At 44.2% G+C, this 19271-nt stretch overlaps 1 protein-coding gene across 4 annotated transcripts in view; it reads right to left on the bottom strand.

The window, feature by feature from the left end:
• LOC138581009 (serine/threonine-protein kinase TAO2) overlaps positions 1-19271 on the bottom strand; it is a 1567916-nt gene that overhangs the window by 973549 nt on the left and 575096 nt on the right. For all 4 annotated transcript variants that reach the window (XM_069652009.1, XM_069652012.1, XM_069652010.1 and 1 more), the window contains exon 6: positions 16457-16553. In XM_069652009.1, the coding sequence (XP_069508110.1) occupies positions 16457-16553 (97 nt within the window). The remainder of the gene's footprint in view (positions 1-16456; positions 16554-19271) is intronic.

Below are 19271 nucleotides of genomic sequence, written 5' to 3'. Positions count from 1 at the left end.
TGAGCGGTTTCGGGGACCCAGTACTTCTTCTCGTACCGGTCCTGTTTGGCTGGTGCCGTGGAGGGGTTCTTGAGAACCGACAGGCCCTCCTCCCAGATGTCATCGATTAGAGGCACCGCAAGGACAGTCTTCCTCTTGGCCTCCCGGCGCCGATAGAGGAAACCTTCCTTTTTCTGCTCCTCCGGGCAGAGCTGGAACAATTCGGACGCCCTGGCGATCATGGCGTGGAATGAGCCAATCTCGTCGGGCGGCGAGGCCCGGGAGACGGGAGACCCGTTCCGTCGTCAAGCCCATCGCACCGTCATCTCCCAACTCGTGGGAGGATGAGGAGGGAACTGTAGGCCTTACGGGGGCGAGTGGAGGAGAGGGTTGGGTCCTCCGTCGTTTGTTCCGAGGACTTCCCGACGGGCCAGGTTGCAGGTCCTCCGGCCTGGGCCGTGGTAATCTCGTCCTTATCTCAGAGCATAAGGACTGGATCGCAGACAAAATGGCCGCCAAGCTATCCTGAGGCCTAGGTTCCGGCTGTGCCAGAAGGGAAGGCTGCTCTTCCTCGCCATGGTCGTCTTCCTCGGTTATCTCCCGAGGATCTTCCTTACTGGATCGAACCTTCTCGAATTGGACTTCGAGATTCCTTACGGCCTCTGTCAGTTCCTCCTCCGAGGCTGACTCGGAGCTCGAGGAGGCTACCGTGCCCCCCCTCGCTTCTTCCATCATGGTGGCCATGACGATGGGCTGAAAAGAGGATTCCCTCCTTGGCGGCAGGGAAACTCTAGTCCCGGAAGCAGTCTCCGCTGGCGGGGTCTCTGCCGGCTTGGCCAGAGTCGCCGCGATCGTCTCGATAGAGGACTTTGCCTGCTGGGTAGGGGCCTTCACCACCTTAGGTGCGTCCCGGGCCTTCTCCTTAGGGGGAGGGGCGACGCCTCGCTCCCCCTCTTCCGAGATCGGACGGGGCTTCTCCCGAAGCTTACCCGGGGTCTCGGACTTCCTCTTCCCCGAAGCGGAGCGCTGGCTCGTGGTTGACGGTGCCGGGGAAGGCACGCCCTGCCTGGCGACCGAAGAGCCCGACCTTTCGGCGCTCCCGGAGCCAGCGGACTCGCAGCGCTTGGCCTGGTGTTGGGCCCCCGTCGCCGGGGCGCCCGCACAGGACTTAGAAGCCCGCTCGGACCCTTTCTTCTTCTTCTCACCCGTTGAGCCCTTCTCCAACCAGCTGGCGAGACGGGATCGACGTTCCCTCATGGTCCGCTCCGACAAGTTCGTGCAGAACTGGCAGTCCTTCTCTACATGAGGCTTGTCCCCATGAAGACAGTAGAGGCATCGCGAATGTTCGTCCTCCTTAAACACATTCTGCAGCCCGCATCCAGGGCAGCTGCGAAACAGCTTGGGTCTGGGTGACAAACTCGCATCCTGGGCCATCTCGAAGTAGGCCACAAATCTTCTGGAATCCTCCAAGAACTTGATTCGACGAAATCTTCACCCCTGAGGGGCGTAGGAAAATCCCGTAACGGGTAGCCGTTAACAGGAGTAGAAACGGTGGAGCTTGAGGCTCGGTTAACCGAAAAAAATGTGAAAATTCACCTGAAAAAGCGCGAAACACGCAGTAAAAGCTCGAGAGCTAAGCACGAGGACTCCCAACACTTGAACGTGCGGTAAAAATCTGAAGATGGCTGCCAGAGGCGGGGCTTAGGTAGAGGGCAGTCATTGGCTGTCGTCAGTATGACGCAGAGATCAGCGATTGGTTACTACTACGAAAGACAGATCAGAAACGAAACTGATACTGATACTGATTTTTCTTTACCGAGGATTCCCAGCCTGACGACGGGGAATATTCATGAGCATGTGAATCCATGCCAGACCCCATGCTGGAGAAACTTAAATGTACCATTAGCTTCAGCCACCTGTATTCTGGGAATCCTATTCCACAGATTTCTCCTTGCCATCATATATGTGTACATAAGCCTGTACATAAAGCTAAAGAGGGCAGCCTATTTATATTTTGGACATCTGCCTCTCTTCTCCCCCTCAGATAAGCTCATGCTTTAAGAGCTATTTTGACGTGACATAATGTGCCACATTTAGTTATATCCCACTCCATATCCAAATGAACAGTGCTTACAACCGGTTCCCTGTTCCACATGTATTTTTCTTTACCAGGGGAGGCTGCAATCGCATGTGCACTGAAATTCATTTTATGATTAACAGAAAATCCCAGATGTGCTTTTAAAAAATAAGAAATCTTAACTAGCACAGCACCTTCAAACTGAACACCCCCAATTCAGCTCATAAGGCGCTAACAGGTGTATTTGCACGCACACCTGCTATTTGGCACAGGAATTTAGTTTGCAACCCCTCCAGGACATTACAGTTTGAACCACCCTAGATTTCTCTGCCACAAAAGTAATGAAACAGACCTTTGCCTTACATACCTCCAGGCACTTGTCCAATCTTAATGCCCCAAATTTGAAATAAAAATGTAAACAGCCCTTTCATGCTTAATGATGCCCTTTCAGCTGTCTTCCGAAAATGACTGACCCAAGCACTACTCTGAGAGGAGTAGGCTCAAATAAAAATGAGCACTTGAAATTGTCACCTCTAAATGATTGCGCAGCCCTGAGCAAATGGTAAATGTCCTATTCAAATTGTGTGTGTAACTGGACAACAGATACGGTGAAACAAAGAGTCCAAAGCAAGTAGATTCTTCAGTCAAAATACGCTGTCGAAACAGATTTTATGAAATGATGCAAAAACAAGACTGAGGCACGTGTTTCGACCCAGAACAACGGGTCCTTTTCAAGGCAAGACGTATGTTATTCAAACTGCGTTGGAAAACCCAAAGCCCTCCTGGGGGGGCAGATATATGGGCCAATTCTAAAGTAGTTGATTCTCCTCAAGAAAATAAGCGGCAAATAACTGAAGCAGTCTCTGTTACTGATACAGTGTGGTACATTCCCAGAACATGGGAGTTTGTTCAAACGTTGCAACTGTGAGTTCAGGGGCTGGTTCCCCACTTTGGCCACAGCCCCTGAACTCACAGTTGCAACGTTTGAACAAACTCCCATGTTCTGGGAATGTACTACACTGTATCAGTAACAGAGACTGCTTCAGTTATTTGCCGCTTATTTTCTTGAGGAGAATCAACTACTTTAGAATTGGCCCATATATCTGCCCCCCCCAGGAGGGCTTTGGGTTTTCCAACGCAGTTTGAATAACATACGTCTTGCCTTGAAAAGGACCCGTTGTTCTGGGTCGAAACACGTGTCGGCAGTCTTGTTTTTGCATCATTTCATAAAATCTGTTTCGACAGCGTATTTTGACTGAAGAATCTACTTGCTTTGGACTCTTTGTTTCACCGTATCCGTTGTCCAGTTACACACTCAATTTGAATAGGACATTTACCATTTGCTCAGGGCTGCGCAATCATTTAGAGGTGACAATTTCAAGTGTTTGTATCTATTAGCAGTTTATGAGGTGACTGCTGGTCCCTCTTTCGTGCAGCAACCCAATCTTATTTGGTTTGTAAGGGTCTCATTGACTTTAGTTTGTCTTCTCAAATTTAGTTCTAACCCAGCGCCTCACCACACCGGCACACCTCAATTTTGTTTTTCAAATAAAAATGAGACTGCCCCCTCATCTCTACATTCATTTAAAAACTAGCTACATGGTTTCACCCTTTTCCCGAACACCATAAGTTTCGTTTTTAACATATTTAATTTTTTAACTATAGTTCCCAAAATAGTCATTTGTGTTTAGTAGGACCTCCAGGAGACCTGAAGAGGTTAAGCCCAAAATAGCTGTGTCTTGAGCATAAAGAAGCGCACTATAAAAAGTACCTTTCACAGACGGTGGATTAACTTTCCTAAGAGAAGTACTAGAATCAATGTCTGAAATAAATTAGGGCCAACTGACATCCGTGCTTTTTGCCTTTATTGGTGGGGAAAACAATGTATAATTCCCCGATCTTGTATATCGGACAGACGCGAAGATGTCTGCATATCAAAGTTGGATAAGATTTAATAAAACATTAGATACCCCAGTAAAATGTAAATTATGCCACAATGTTTCTATCAAATAAAATGTTTTCTCCAAATCTAAAAAAAAAAGCCAAAAATAATCTCCCTCCCTTAACTTTACCGTATTCCCCCGTATTCCACCACGATGGTGCTCACAGTGAAGCAGTGATCCACTGTACTAAGCCCTCCAGTGAAACCCGCTCGGGGGGCCTTCAAGATATTAATTTGCGTCCACTCCTCCAGTCTGAGCAACAACATTTGGAGAATATCTTACAGTCAATATCCGGTGAGGAAATTGGCCTATAACAGCGGGGGGCTGGTGACGCAAGGACTACTTACCAAAGGAGATGGCATAATGCCTGTCTCGACAACTGCATTAAACATAAAACAATTTGGTGTCCTTCTCAATAAATATCTATTTTTTTTGTCATTTGGCAATTTTGAAATGCCATTTTGGAACTAGAAATCTTTCTAGCATGTACACACCACTCATTAAATCGTGGTTGTCAAGATTCTACATTGAACCGTGGGACATCCCTTTCTATAACCTGGACCTTCCGAACTTGGGGATGGTGTTTGCCAATAGCTCTGTCCTGGATAGTTTTAACAAAAGACTCAAACTGACACTTTCCTTTGTGGCCTATAAACTATTTAACAGTTTTAAGGGAATATCCTAATTTCTTGTGATTCAGCAATTCTTTCCAATGTCTCCTTGTCAAGCTTAGGCATCGCCAACAAACCCCTCTGGTTATCAGACATCTTCGTGGTACCCAGCCTGGCCAATGGAAAATTAACTCAAGAAGATAGTGTTAACTCTTTGTTCAAAAAGAAATTGTGAAAAACAATCTACAATACAGTGATCGATGACTGTGGAACACTATTGCTGATCTTGTATGCTTAGGAGCACACCATTTTCCACTTAGGATCCCAGAAAATCCCTGGTCAGAACTCCAAAGTACACCTGAAAATCAGTGTTCCATTTGTGACCAATATTACTGTCCAAGCGTTTGCAGTACATTTCTTTAAAATATTTTGCACGAGACCCTGAAACCCATGTTAATGTTGGTTTACTCCTAATATACTTTTGAACAATTTGACTGGTCCTATGTGTCTAAAACTACAAATGTACTACTAAGTGGTTGCTTAGAGGAAATGTTGAGGAAATTGAGTAATGTCAAATAAAGGTAAATGCTTTGCAAATTTCCTTTAATGGAATTGCACATGGTCTATTAAGTCCTGAAAGTTAAAGTTTTTTATAAGCAGTCATAAGATTATTACATTTCTAATTTGTGGTAAGATAATTTGTCTGCCAACTGAGTGTCAATACATTCAGTCAGAAAATGGATGTTGCTCACCATTTCATTTGTTATGCAAATGTTGCTCATTGTGCACAAAAGGTTGGGGACCCCTGACCTAGGCCATAACTTCGCCCTTCACTTCCCGGTACAGCTGTACCCCTCTATCCCCCTCGATAACCTACCCATCCTGGGATCGCTGTATATCTGTTCCGTTACCACTGAAAAGCACTCCGCTATGCATATGGAATGTTGTATACCTCTGTAAAGCGCTCTGTTGCTTCTCAAAGCTAGGTCCGTGTTCAATAAATACCATAACACCACCTACATGTTGGCTTCGACAACATTTGCTCTGCCTTCTTAAAATTCTCAACTTCCAACAAAGGGCTAACTTTGTGATTCTTAGGGCACTAAGACCCCTACCCTTTAGCAGGGAAGGACTTTTTAAGTGGTAGGGCTTTATTTGTAGAAGGCAGTTAGTCCCTTAATGTTCTTTAATTATGTACCTGATTCTTACTATCTTATTACTACTTAACTTTGGTTCTTCACTTGCTTTACTACATTCACAATTTTCCAGTGTTCTTTCTTGAATCTGAACTATCTCAAATTTAAAGTGTTGGTGCTCTTTAGCCCGTGGTGGGCAGTATATGTTTAGCAGTTTTACTTACCTGTGATTCTCATAGCAAAGAGTTTTAAGGCCGAGTAATTATTACTGTATTTTTACACATTGTCTAACTTGAACTATTAAGAGTGTTCTGTGTGTGCCTAACTGAACCATTTACTAGCCTTACTACCCTTGAAAGAGTTTAGCTAGACATTAGTGTATTTTCCTGTTCACCAGAATAGGTTGGCCTCTAATAATCTGCCCACAAAGTTGATTTTGAAAATCCATCTCAACACTGCTGGAATCCTTTTTTGCCTGAACAACCATGATTATCAACCTAGTGTGCCCTTTCTCATCAGAAGTCTGCATTCCCTGTGTTTCTCTTACAGAGGTGCACCTACAGTCTTTAATTACTTCACTGCATGGATTGTTTCCATTACTCATAGCACTGTGACCAGACATTTTTTATGTTGGTACAACCCTACTATTGTTTGTATTGCAACTGTATCAACTCACGCCACTCCTGAAGATATAGCCTGTTCTACCAAAGTAGGTATACCCATCTAATCATGCCTGTTCCACCTTTATGATAGATAGAAAATTGGTTTAGCAACTACTCATCCCAGTACCGCTGCAGAGCAGTGGCCATTTCGTCACATGGTCCACCTGCACTGGTAGCCTAAAGGACTCAGCAGTGACGCAAAAAGAAAATGAGTTCCGGGAGTACGATCAAAAAGACCTGTGTCCCAAAAATTAGGTTGGGGTCCTTAAACAGTCAGCAAATATATTGGGTACACATTAAAACAGATGGGAAAAGCAGCACAATTAAAACCTGTATGCTATAAACCTAGACAGGGTGGAGTACCTGGTGCTAAGATGCTGATCTTCATGTTTGAAGCCTCTTATTTGTTTATGCATGATGTGGCAGATCAGAATAATGAAGGAAGAGGCAGACGCTTGAAGGGCATTATGAGTATTGTTTATTAAAATAATATTAAGGCCACTTTCCCTACTGTTAAATGTTTTTTCCTGCCTATATGAAGAACTCAAGGTTCTCGTCAGTCCTTCGGCAGTACAAAATGAATCTGACCTCCATCCAAAACTAAGTCTACCCGACACTACCTCCATCTTGACTAACTGAAATTACACTATGATAGGATCTCCCCTTTTCTGGCAATGTCTCTTAGTTCATAGTTCTCTTCAGTAAAATATCTTCAAATAGTATCTCAGGAACTTCTGGACAAGGCCCTGTAGCTCTTTTACTGTATACTAAAGTGTGCTCTCCCTTTTTCACAGATATTCCACAAGGATTTTTATTACTCTTTCTTGTACTTTGATCCAGACGAATACGTCAACGTCTTTGGGTTGTTTATCCTTCCTAGTAGCCCCACCCTCCCTTCTTGGTTTCCTCCGTTTGGACTACTTCATTTATTGGTTTCACTTCAAATTCTTTATTTGGAAACTTCTCTCTCAGGCTCATTTGTTACTCTCGAGAGCATGTTAACACAGTTAAACTTTGATGGCTTTATATCTAATGTCTATTCAATTTCACTGGGATGAGTTTCTTTTGCTGCATATTCGATAATGCCTTCTCTTTCGAGTTTGTTACTTTCGTGATTGCACCAACAGTTCTGCTTTGAAAGCTTTATCTTTAGTATCTCGTCAATCTCAATGGGACAAGTTACCCCTTCCTAGCAATGCCCAGCGACTCCCGGTATACCTTTCTCCCCATTACCTCGGTATCTGCAGGAGAAGGCTTTTGGGTTTGGCAAACACTACGCTCCTCCTCTCAGTATCTCAGGCTTCTTCGTCCATGTCTCACACCGTCTTCTTCCTCTGTGCTACCCACTCTGACTGTGGTTTGCTGGGTGTCTCGTAGACCCCCCCCTCCCTTAGTCAGGCGGTTTTGGTGCTGTTCAACAGGCATTGCCCACCCTTCTACTTAGAAATGGAGGGCTTCCAGCATTTCCCTCTGCACTGCAGGAGTCCTACGAAAGTCGCTGCCTCCACGGCTCTCCTTGGCTCCACCTCTTCCAGGCGCCAACTTGTCAGGGTGCTTCCCCCTGCTTACGTTCCTCTCTGGTCGTGCTCTGCCTCTCTTCAGTATACTCTCGCTCATCCCAGGTTATTCGCTCTCCTTTTGCAGCCTAATCATCTCGGGTAAGTCTGTGTGCCTCTCCTTAAAGAGAGAGGCATGTAAATTCTTGTGCAGAATGGGATATTTTTGACTGGTCTGCAGCCAAGTCCTTGGAGCAAACAATATTCTTCATACCGAATATTCCCATATATGTCATCGAGGGCATCCCTCAGATGAATGGGAGTTCCTCTCTCCCAGTGAAGTCCGACTTGCCCAGAACCCTAGGGAGGGTATTGCGGACTCCCCTCCGTAGCGTCAATGGGGAAGACTCACCCTTGGGGAGTAGGGCCTGGGGAGTAGGGACAAACACCCTTGATTCGTCACAACAGGCACAAATCAACAGTTTCTAGGATTGCTATGCGGATATTGCTTGTACACTAAAATGCCAAGGTTTTAGGTTAGTATTTTTCCCATTTGAGGTTGGTCCTAAAAGAAGGGAGCTTTGACTTCAGCAGAGCAGATCAAAATCCATCAGAGGGCTTTCATCCCTCAAACTCCCAATGCTAAGCACCTACGCACTGCACGGCCTTGTCCTCCTTACCCCCTCACCCAACCCCACCAAGTTGTCCCCCCACTACTTGTCATGATGCCTACCCCCGGGGACCCAGACCAAGTCCAGTAACCCTGGAAGCAGGCATCAAGTTATTCTAAGCAAGCCCAACAACCCCTGCTAGGGGCTATTTGGGTCCAGTCCTGGCGCCATAGGCGCCAGGCTCATAGATTAAAACTTACCTGATGCAGACCATGCTGCAAACTTACCTGATGCAGACCATGCTGCAAGAGCTCCACGCCAAAAGAGGCTTGGAAGGGACTACTTTACTTAGGGACTATTTTTTACTCGGGCGGGGCTGGGGAGGAATACTTACCTGGGACTACTTTGGAGGCTATTTAAACCACGCCCAAAGAGCAGCACACGCTTCGCGTTATTCTGCAGCCAGCAGCGTAATGCTCACCATGCCTGCAAGTCTGCATCCAGCCTTCTGCCACGCCCGCCTCGAGTTTGGAGCTCCTAGAAAAAGGGAGAAAGAAGGAGAAAAGGTTAGAACAAGAGCAATACCTTTGATCCTTACCTGAATTCCCGATCCATCGCGCCTTCGAGCTGGAAGAAAGTTATTTTATGCGCGTCGCCTCGCCTGCTGCAGCGCCGCACTGAACTCACCGCCCTTCATAGCATCTTCACATTCCACCGCATCCTCCTGCATGTTCCCGCCGCACTCCGGCACCTAAGGAGAAGACAAGAACAGCAAGGTGAGCCAAGGGAATACACAGAGGAATATTAGTTACCCCCCCATAGACTTACCTGATTTTACCACTGGGGGAACTATTCCTCTTCACGGGTCGGCGTAGCTTCCACTGCATCTTCGCCGAACCCCGGCCCCTAAGGGGAAACAAAAGCACAGCAAGGTGAAACAAAGGGACTAACAAGGGGAACCCTCCTCACCACAATAGACTTACCTGATTTTACCGCCGGAGGTATTATTCCCTGAGACTTCATACGTTCTCTCAGCGCCTGAATAAGGGAGACAGCAACAGGTTACATATTGACATTATTTTATCGAACTGTGTTGGAAAATACAAATCCTTACCAGAATACTACCGGTTGTCACGAGAAACTCTTCATTAGGGTCAAGCTGCAACCTGCAAGGAATCGGACAAGAGTGAAAGTCAGGCATTTGAACTCTTACGAATTTTATACTTACGGCGTCTTGCCGGGAATCTCGGAGTCAATATTGTTCTGGAACTCACCAATGCCTTCGAGCCAGTGAAGCAAATGGTTATCAACGCGCCCCTGCGCTTAGTGCAGGATGGAGAGCTCATCTTTTCAAACCATCAGGTGAGACTACAAGAGGGGACATCAAAGGTGATCTGTGGGGGGAGAACACCGGGGGTGGGGGGATTTACGCTCAACTCCACGGGTGGTTAATTCCCTTTCTCCATTTGCAAAAGAATATTCCTATGGGCCAAGCAAACGAAGCTAGGTGGGCCAGTCCAGTCCGTCATTTCGGCCCTATGCGTCACATTGGTGGAGACCGCAGCTGTCCAGTTCTGATCGACGCCTCTGTGGGAGCCAGATGAGCGTAACACTACTACAGGCGAGTTTCCCGAGCAGCTTCCTTTCAGGGCATTTCAGGAAAAAAAAAACAGAGCCAAGACTTGCAATTAATGTGTCTCCACTTAGAAGATCTGGGAGACAGAAGCCGATCAGGATCACGTCTTCTTGCCAACAGAAGGCACTCCGAAGGCCATGTGGGGTCATCCGTATGGCAGATTAGGGCACTGAACTGTACAAGTGTTCTGGTATAGACTTACAAATCGACCAGAGGAATTCTGTTAACACCAGTCCACAATCAGGTTCCCAAATGTAAACAGCCAGAATGCTGCACTCTGGTCCTGCATTCTGAACCTTTTAAATCTCATGTTGAAAGGCTGCTTTCTTTGGTTTTAATGTCTTAAAACTTCAATTCAAGTACATCATACCATGCATCCAGAAATAAAATGACAACGCAGGTGCAATAAACAAAAAAACTGTGCCTATCCATCATAAACCATCTTATTTGGAAATTCAAAAACAGTTCACTTTAGATTTATATTTGTTTGTAATTTATACAGCGCTGTACTCCAAAGCGCTGCAAGGATCAAACTTTACAGAGAAATAATATCAGGTTAAAAGGGTGTACAAAATTGTCAACATTTTTTTAATACTGGAGAAGATGGCTCAAGTGTAGAAGGAAACAAAGAAAAAGGAGTAATAGAACAAGGAGGGAGGGGTAGATCATTCCTGTGGAGGGGCACAAGCAATAAAAAGGAACAAAATTGTGATTGGGAAAGGGGGGACTGATAATAGAAATTGAGAACGAGAAGGTACATAAAAAGAAACAAGAGATGAAAGATAAGGAGCAAGACCAAAGAGATTTTCTTTTTTTAAAAAACAGTGAAATGGTAGCCAGCCATCAGAGGATCAAATACAGAGATAGAAGCACAAGACGAAAGTATGTATAACTGACAAATAAAGGCATTGAAAACAGACTTTAAAGGGAGCTAACCGAGAGACAGGAAGACCAAGGAGTCAGACACAGCAATAAAATAAATGTGAGAAAATAATGAAGTAACCAAAAATTTGGTCACAAGAAAGGTAAGAAAAGGAAGAGCTTTACGAATGTTAAAACATTGGTATTAACACAAATGAGAAATGATAGAAACGATAGAAACATTAAAGATAAGTCGGTGTCAAGATAGAGACCAATATTACGAGTTCTATAAGAAACCGGAAGTAGAGAAGGGGAAAAGAAACAAGAGGATGGGGGAGGAATAGTGTTAGCCAGGGGGGGAAAAAACTTTTTAGAAGAATTCAGAAGAAAATTATCCGACGTCCAAGATTGATGAAGATCATGCATGAAAGGTGTAAAAGAAGAGAAGGACAAAGTTGTGTATCATCAGCATAGAAGTGATAAGATATCCCAAAAGGCGAAATAATATCAGCAAGAGGAGACATTGAGGGAAAGACAAGAAAAAATACCAAAAAACAGAGCCTTGAGGCAAACTCAGTAAGAGGTAAAGTATCAAACAATCGCAGCCCCAAAAACTAAGTATGTATGATTTAAAAAGGTAAGAGCGAAACCAAGCTAAAACAGAACCAGAAAAACCAAAAGAGGAAAGGGAAGTTAACAGTAAAGTATGATTCACCATGTCAAAGGCAGCGGATAAATCCAATAATATAAGAGAAGAATGTTTAGAATAGCAAGCTGAAGGCAGATAAACAAAGACAGAAATAATAACTGTTTCAGTGGAATGAAGAGGACGAAACCCAGACTGAAAATAAGGAAGAATAGACTGGTCAGTTACAAAGGAAGAAACCTGAGAGCAGACAAGATGTTTAACTAACTAATAAAGATAAGTTAGAAGAGAAATAGATCAGACATTTGAAGGAGAGGAAGGATCTGAAGGTTTTTTCCGAATTGGAAGTATAGAGGAATGTTTCAATAAAGAAGGGAAAGTAAGTACAAAGAAATATTAAAGAAGACAAGCAAGATAAACCAAGGAAGGATATACTTGTAATATAAGTATTGAAGGAATAGGAACAAGAGGAGAAGCTATAGGATGCGTACGTGCTAGCAAAGATGAACTATATGAGTTGGAAATTAGTAATGTATAGGCCTCACCTTGTGGTTTCCAGGTAATTTGCCAATGTAGTGACTATGTATTGATCAAAACTTTAGCCTCTACATTTCAATCCCACTTTCAATAATTTACTAAATTGCACAAGAATAGCTCTTCAAACTTCAGTGGTTCTGCCCTGTTCCATGTTTGCGCAATCTTCTTTTTTTTTTAAGCAATCAGCACAGCATTGCCCACAAATCTCTTGCACTCTTCTGAATAATATGTACTAATCCTATGCACAGTAATTGGCAGAGTTCTAGCACAGTATGTAGAGTCTGCCTCATCATGTTAACATTATGAGCAGGCTCCATAGGCAGTGGGTTCAAAGGTTTTCTTTTTAAGTGGTGTATAGCACATCTGATTCACACACTTTACAAAGTATTAATTTGTGCCCGGAGCACAGAGGGGATCAATGAGTCGCAGACACACATTGAAAAAGAGGGCTTTATTTCCAAACCAACAAAAGGAAAGGGGTCAACTCTGGCATATAACAGGGCATCTTCTCTTCAGGTTAGAAAATGGGCAATACCATTCTTCTGATGGTTTTTCCTTAGGTTGAACCAAATGGATAATAAGCCACCCTCTCCAAAACCAACTAAGTCTTTATACTTTGGTCCCCTGGCCCAGTAATCTAAGTGTGGGGGGTAGGGTGTAAGGGGGAAGAGGGAGGGGCGGGACAGAGAATTGGAACAGATGCAAGCTCAGCCCACACCCCCTTACTCCAATTCGACTAGAAACATCACCTAGGGTTCGTAGATTTGCTGGGCATGCTTACTTTGATTGCTGGTTCCGTTGGATGGCAAACTGAGGCAGCAGATGCACTGTTCATTTCAGGGATTGGGTCCAATGAGGAGGCTGTTAAACGGTTCCTGATGCTTTGCAGCTGGACCACCCAGGCACCCTGAAATGCAGACCACCACAGGTCTGACAATGACAAGACACAATGGATGCAGGCAGCAGAAAACTTTGCGTTCAAGCTGCTGCAGATGAATCACGTCGCAGACAATAGCAGCTGCTCCAAAAAGGCACTTTGAGGTGGAGAGCAGCAGTTGCAGGAGGACTGTTATTAGGCCACAAGCTAGTGACCTGCAAAGTTCCAAGCCGTAACTCAAAAGGCGGGCTGATGTACCGATAATGCTTAGCTAGAGCTGGTCAGTCCAAAGAATGTTTTCGGGACACTTCAGAAGGCTTCAAGGGTCAGCATAATTTTTCAGGGGTACCAACTGGTTGGTCTCGGCAACAATTTTCAGGAGATCGATCCAGCGAGGTAGGGCTTAACCATGACTTGACTGGAGGCTATGCTGGATGTTTTCAACAGTCGTCCTCGGGTGGACAGCGGACTGCAGCTCCTCCTAACTATCTAAGCTCCAAATGACGATCTGAGAAACGGCTGAGCAACATCTCCCATTATCCTGAATTTGAGATGGGGTCGCCCTCAGACCATTAATGGTATGGATATGCATATTTCAAATTGGCATGGGGTGTAAAATTATGGATAGTCTCGTGCCCCACATCTGCCCAGGAACAGACAACCCCCTGGCTCGAGTGTGGCTTGGACTAGACAGTCGCAGCCCCCACATCCGGACAGATATTCACTACTGCTTTGCCAAGCAAAAGTGAGGTTTTGCATGTGAAAGGGCATACATTATATGGCATTAGACCTGAGAGTGATGAGGGCCAAAGGACTGGGTGAAAAACGCTTGTAAGAGCCATTTTAAGTATACCGTACTCAGAATGGCATTACGCGATAAAATGTAAAAGAGCATGTGTGAAAAACTTAAAATACAAAAATACCCAGTGACACCAGCCCGTCAAACACATCCTAAAAGGAACAGAAATGTGATTAAGAGATAAAAGGAAAAAGGATACAAAGTACACCTGCTACACTTTATTTTAAGCATTGTGTGCAACATAAACACAAGGAATCTTGCAAAAAGAGACAGAGTCCCCATGCACCAGTAGCTTTAGGGACTGACCAGAGCACCCTAAATGGGTGAGCAAAGCAAGGGAGGTAAAGCAATAGGGCTCATTTGCCTCCAAAAGTGAGGACATGAATCAAACTCTAGCAAAAAGTTGGCAGTTCCATTGATGTTCGAGGGAAAGCTATAGAAAGAAAACATTTCCAAATAGTATCCCTCCCTCTTCCTACCAACCTCCAGGGTATCCCTTCTCCCCACCAACCTCCAGAGCATGTCTTTCCTCCACCTTTGGCTAATGTTTATCCTGCCTCCTCCTCGTCTCCATTCTCCCCAATCCCCCCTGCACCCCTGTCTCGGTCACCTCCTTACTACAATTCCAAAGCACTCCCTTTGCCAACATTCTAGTTCACATCTGCTTGCTCCAAACTACCACACTATCCACTTTCTCTAGGTGCTTCTAATGCTATAACTTTCCCACCCTTGGGGTTGGTCTTTGGATTACAGTTGTATGCGGGTAGAGTCTGGGCCCTAGACCAGTCATGGTTTTAGCTTTCTCCTGGGCAGAGTTGCCTGCAGATTACGGTTTCTGATCTCACCTCATCTCTCTAAATGGCCAAGGACTGTACGGGGAATGACACAGTGTTGAATGTACAGAGCGCACAGGTTTCTGGAGGAAGCATCTGGCAGGACGGTAGCGTGCTTATCTCCATCTTCCTGAAGCCCCATTATACTGTATGGGTACATCGAGTATATGAGTTCTCAAGGAACTATGCCTGCAAAAATATTGGACCGGATGTGGGCCTTGCAAGCTACCACCAGGAGTTTGCACCAGCGAGAATCTCTCCCCATTAGGATAGTTTTCTGCTGGTATTCCGCCCATAGTCCCCTCTACATCTCTAATGACATTGTCCTTCTTAAATAGGCCATGACTATGCAGTCTTGCCTACCAAGTCCCTGAAAGCTCCCAAGTTGGGGAGACATGGGGATATTCACCTCAAACACCCATGGGCCTTGCATCACATAGCAGGTGGTGGGACCTGCTCCCCCCCGCCCCCTCTGCTCACCCAAACTCCAGCACAAGGCAGGGCACTTCACCACAGCCCACAAAGCTCCTTCCAAGTCTTAGCAGTGGCATGGCTGATAGCTACCTCCCATGTGAGCCAACCAAGGATAGTACCATCACAGATTAAACCCTGTACCATTCTGCGGAGCATGGTTATCAATTACCCAGCACACCCAGCTGAGACCACACAGTTCACTTGTTTACTCTCTGAGGGGAGCAGGGAATTTAGAAAATGGAGCCACATGTAGATGTAGCATAGATGGTAAAAGATAAACCGGTGACTAGCCCAATTGCCTACATCTTTTTTAATCCAACAGGCTCTCCTTGTTCCATAGTGGCATGTGGGAGAAAGATGTTCATATGACAGTCTCTTCAGGAATGTGATTTGGATGCAACCAATCGATTAACCATGTGGCTGCATTAGAAAAACCTTTAATGCACGCTTTCCCTAACCTTAAAGATACTTTGACGTAGCTGGCTCATTCTCTCACCGATCATTTCCACAGACATTGTCTGAAGAGGCGTGAGCGGTGGGTGTAATCAAGTTCAGCTATATGAACAGTAGTAGGCCCGAACAGGAACCCACCGCTGTGTTTCCAGCGCTAAGTTGCAGTCATTGTTTTATAATTCAATTTGAAGATTATTTAGTACGTAAATTATATATAGTATTAAGAACCTTGAGACAACTTCTGAGAAAAGGACCTGCAAATATAATCTAAAGCAGCCTCCAGAGCCGATGATCACCAGCTTCAATGGTTGAGGAAAAATGGCAGAAAACCTGGTGGATGGCTACTCGTTTTACTCTTTTTATTGCAAATATTGAGTACACACACCCCTTAAAACCCTTTGAGGAATACCAGTCTTTCCACCGTGATGTCTTATTAGAGCATGTGAATATGAAAAGATCCAATGCTGGAGATGCTATGGATTTTTCGCAAGTGCTCTGCAATTCAGCACTGGCAAAGACTGTAGGTGAATCGTTGCACCTATGCCTGGGTCCTATCAGGCTAAGTTATGTACCATGTTACATCCCTCGGAGTCAGCTACTCCTACATATGACAACTTCTACATTCCTGTGCCATTCCCATGTGTGATCCAGTTCTTAAGGTGAGAAAGAAAGTGCTGCGACAAACTCCAGTTCATCTCAAAATATAATACATGATTTCCAATTATCTGTGTTAAGCTGAGGAAATATCAGTTCTAATTTAATCTGTTTAAAATCAGCTTTAGAAAGCATATTGGGATGAAGAACAGTTTTTCTTGCTTGCCTTACCTGTGAATCATGTTGTGGGAATGTAAGTAAGCCAAGCCCTGGAGAGCCCCATGGGTGATGGCAGCAATTTCAACTTCTTGAAGGGGTTTCTTGTGCACTGAAAAAAGGAGGGTCAAAAATAAGGCATCAATGCATTTATTTCCAAAGCATTGAACTGGAAAAAAACATTAAAAACCTGTCAATTTTCTCATTAGTACACAATGAATTAAACCACTCCTGATTGCATTAATGTGCCACACGGGAAACATGCCCGATATCCCGTTTCCATTAAGAGTGCACAAGAAAGCAAATTAAACCCTTTTAAGTCACTCTTCGAAAGAGAAGATCTACAGCAAAACTACATGTTCTTTCCCTTCTCCTCCAGCACCTTCTAGCAACATTGCAAGCACAGACGAAAAGAATGACTACTCATCTCCAGTCAGTGACCACATTATAATAATTATAAAACAAAATTGTGCATGCACGTCTGTGCATCTTGCATGGCACTTCCTGCACAAATGTTCCAACAACCAATATCATTCTTTTTATCATTATAGGAACACAAGACTTAGTAGGAATGTAGTGAGGGCCATATGGAAGATTGAAGACTATGAACAAGAAGAGCAGTAGGCGCTACAGTGAGTAACTCACTTACTGGTACATCCCAGTCCCCCTCTCTGCCATACCAAAAACATGGATTGCAAAGCATACTACAAATATGGGAAGAAGGCTAAAAATTGCGCAAGAGTTAATACTTCGGTTAACTAAAAATGTTCTTCAGAACTGCTTGCCCAAACAGGTCATGCACACTGGAGCTGGCTTCCCACAAGTTGGGCTCGAAGAATTCATTTGGGTGAACCACGTTTCCTTTCACAAATGTACTCTAGAGGCACATGCCTTTGGTATGCCTCAGAAGCAGACATGATTATTTGTGATAAGATACGGTTCCATGTGCTATTAACCAAGCAATTTCTTTTTATTTTTTTTAACTATACATATATACCGAAAAAAAATATACACATTTTATCTGGAGGGGGTCCCCCCTCCCAAGCGCTGTGTTCCCTTTGTTTATAACCATAATGTAACCCCCTTCCGCTCCCCCATATATATTGAAAATAAATTGGTATTTTTACGATAATGATTGGTTAAAAATTGTTTTTCGTCATTACCTTTTCGGTAACATCACTGGATACCAATAGACACTTTTAGGCAGATAATATTCCAAGGTTGGCTTGATCCTAGAAAGTAAAGACAAGGCAACGCTATTGTCGCCCTGAAGGCCTCAGTCCGAGGGTACAAGACCCAAAAGGTGATGGCGAGAAAAGGCTGATGGACTTTGTTTTCTTTTGATTTAAGCGAGCCCTCTGCTGAGGTCCAGTTGTGTAGAAACCAACTGGTCAGACATGATAAGGTAAAAGACTCAGAGAAATCTAGTTCAAATGGAACTCATCACATTCAACAAAAAAGGGAGGTGGTAATGAGATAGAATTCTTCGGGGAACAGAGGTGGAATGAGGCAATCTCAACTGAAGTCACCAGCAGAAGAAAGGCTGCTTTCCAAGTTACAGGTCCCAAGTAGGCGGAAAGCATTGGTTAAAATTACTTTTGCCTTGGAGATGAGACTTACTCCTATTTCAGGAGAGGTGTGGAGGTCTAATTTAAGGGTGTATTCGAGAATCCACAGAAGCCACTCTTAAGAACTGGGTTTCAGAGGGAGTAAAGTGAGCCACGGAATTCATACCGCCCCCAACTGAACACAAATACGTAGGTCAGGAATCCAGTTTGGTACTGAAAGCGGCTTACTACGCTGTGAAGGAGAAACTCCAGCACATAAATGTACCTCGAAAGACACCAGTAGCAGAAACCTGTCCACTCTGTAGTATACTGCGGTCTAGATGGCCATTTCCTTGTCGCCTTTCAGGCATCACATTTTCATCCAATAAAGAATTTCTAGAGCAGGTCAGGTTCGAAAGACAGGAAGAATCAACACACCCACCTCTTGAATGAGAAGACTCTAATACTGGAAGAGTCCACAGTAGAAGGTTGAGGAAAGAAATAACAGACTGACTACCCCTCTCTTGCGGATCTTGCGACACAACAGGTGCAGGTGCTGGGATACTGATGTCTAACTTACCAGCAAGAACCTTATGGTAGAGACAATTGTTGAGCAAAGACCGTTGAAAGTATATACATCACTTTAATAATTATTAGTAAAATTACATTTATTACAAAAGACATGTGATAATAGGCTTTTTCATATCTCACTCATACCATTCATATTGATTCACTCATTCTGTGGCATTCGGGTTCAACAATTTAGTGTTTCCTTCTGACATATTAGTTGTTGGTAATATGTATGACAGTGGGAAAAAACAAACATGGATTTTCTGAAAGTCGACATATGTTTCGGCCCCTTTCAGTAGTACCATCGTTGTCTACGATGGTCTGAATAGTCAATGATGGGCCATCTTCAGGACAGTGGTGATTTAGTAAGAGCTTACAGTCTTCACCCTTATTCATATGAAAAGCCAAAGCTAAAAAAACACAAATTAAACATATATTACATTGTGGAACGGTCTGGTCTCATTTGGTTAGTCTCAAGGTTATGGCTTAATTACTATGCCAGAGGAACAGCACCAACCTGTGGTCGAAAAAATTATTATGGACCGTAGAGAAGAAATTTGATTGTAGAGTATCTTCTATATTCCCTTTATCTATAGCCCTACAGAGAAGGGAACAGAAACAAGGGAAATTGCTGCCTTGTTTAATTACTGCAAAAACGTTTTTTTTGTCGTGTGGCAACTCAGAGCAAACTTACAGTTCCCCCTTAGAGGTGG

This window comes from Ambystoma mexicanum, chromosome 3p, assembly GCF_040938575.1.
Source record: "Ambystoma mexicanum isolate Mex_15411 chromosome 3p, UKY_AmexF1_1, whole genome shotgun sequence".
NCBI classification, from domain to species: domain Eukaryota; kingdom Metazoa; phylum Chordata; class Amphibia; order Caudata; family Ambystomatidae; genus Ambystoma; species Ambystoma mexicanum.
Note: the sequence above shows the minus strand (reverse complement) of the source record. Positions and strands in the feature narration are given on the sequence as shown.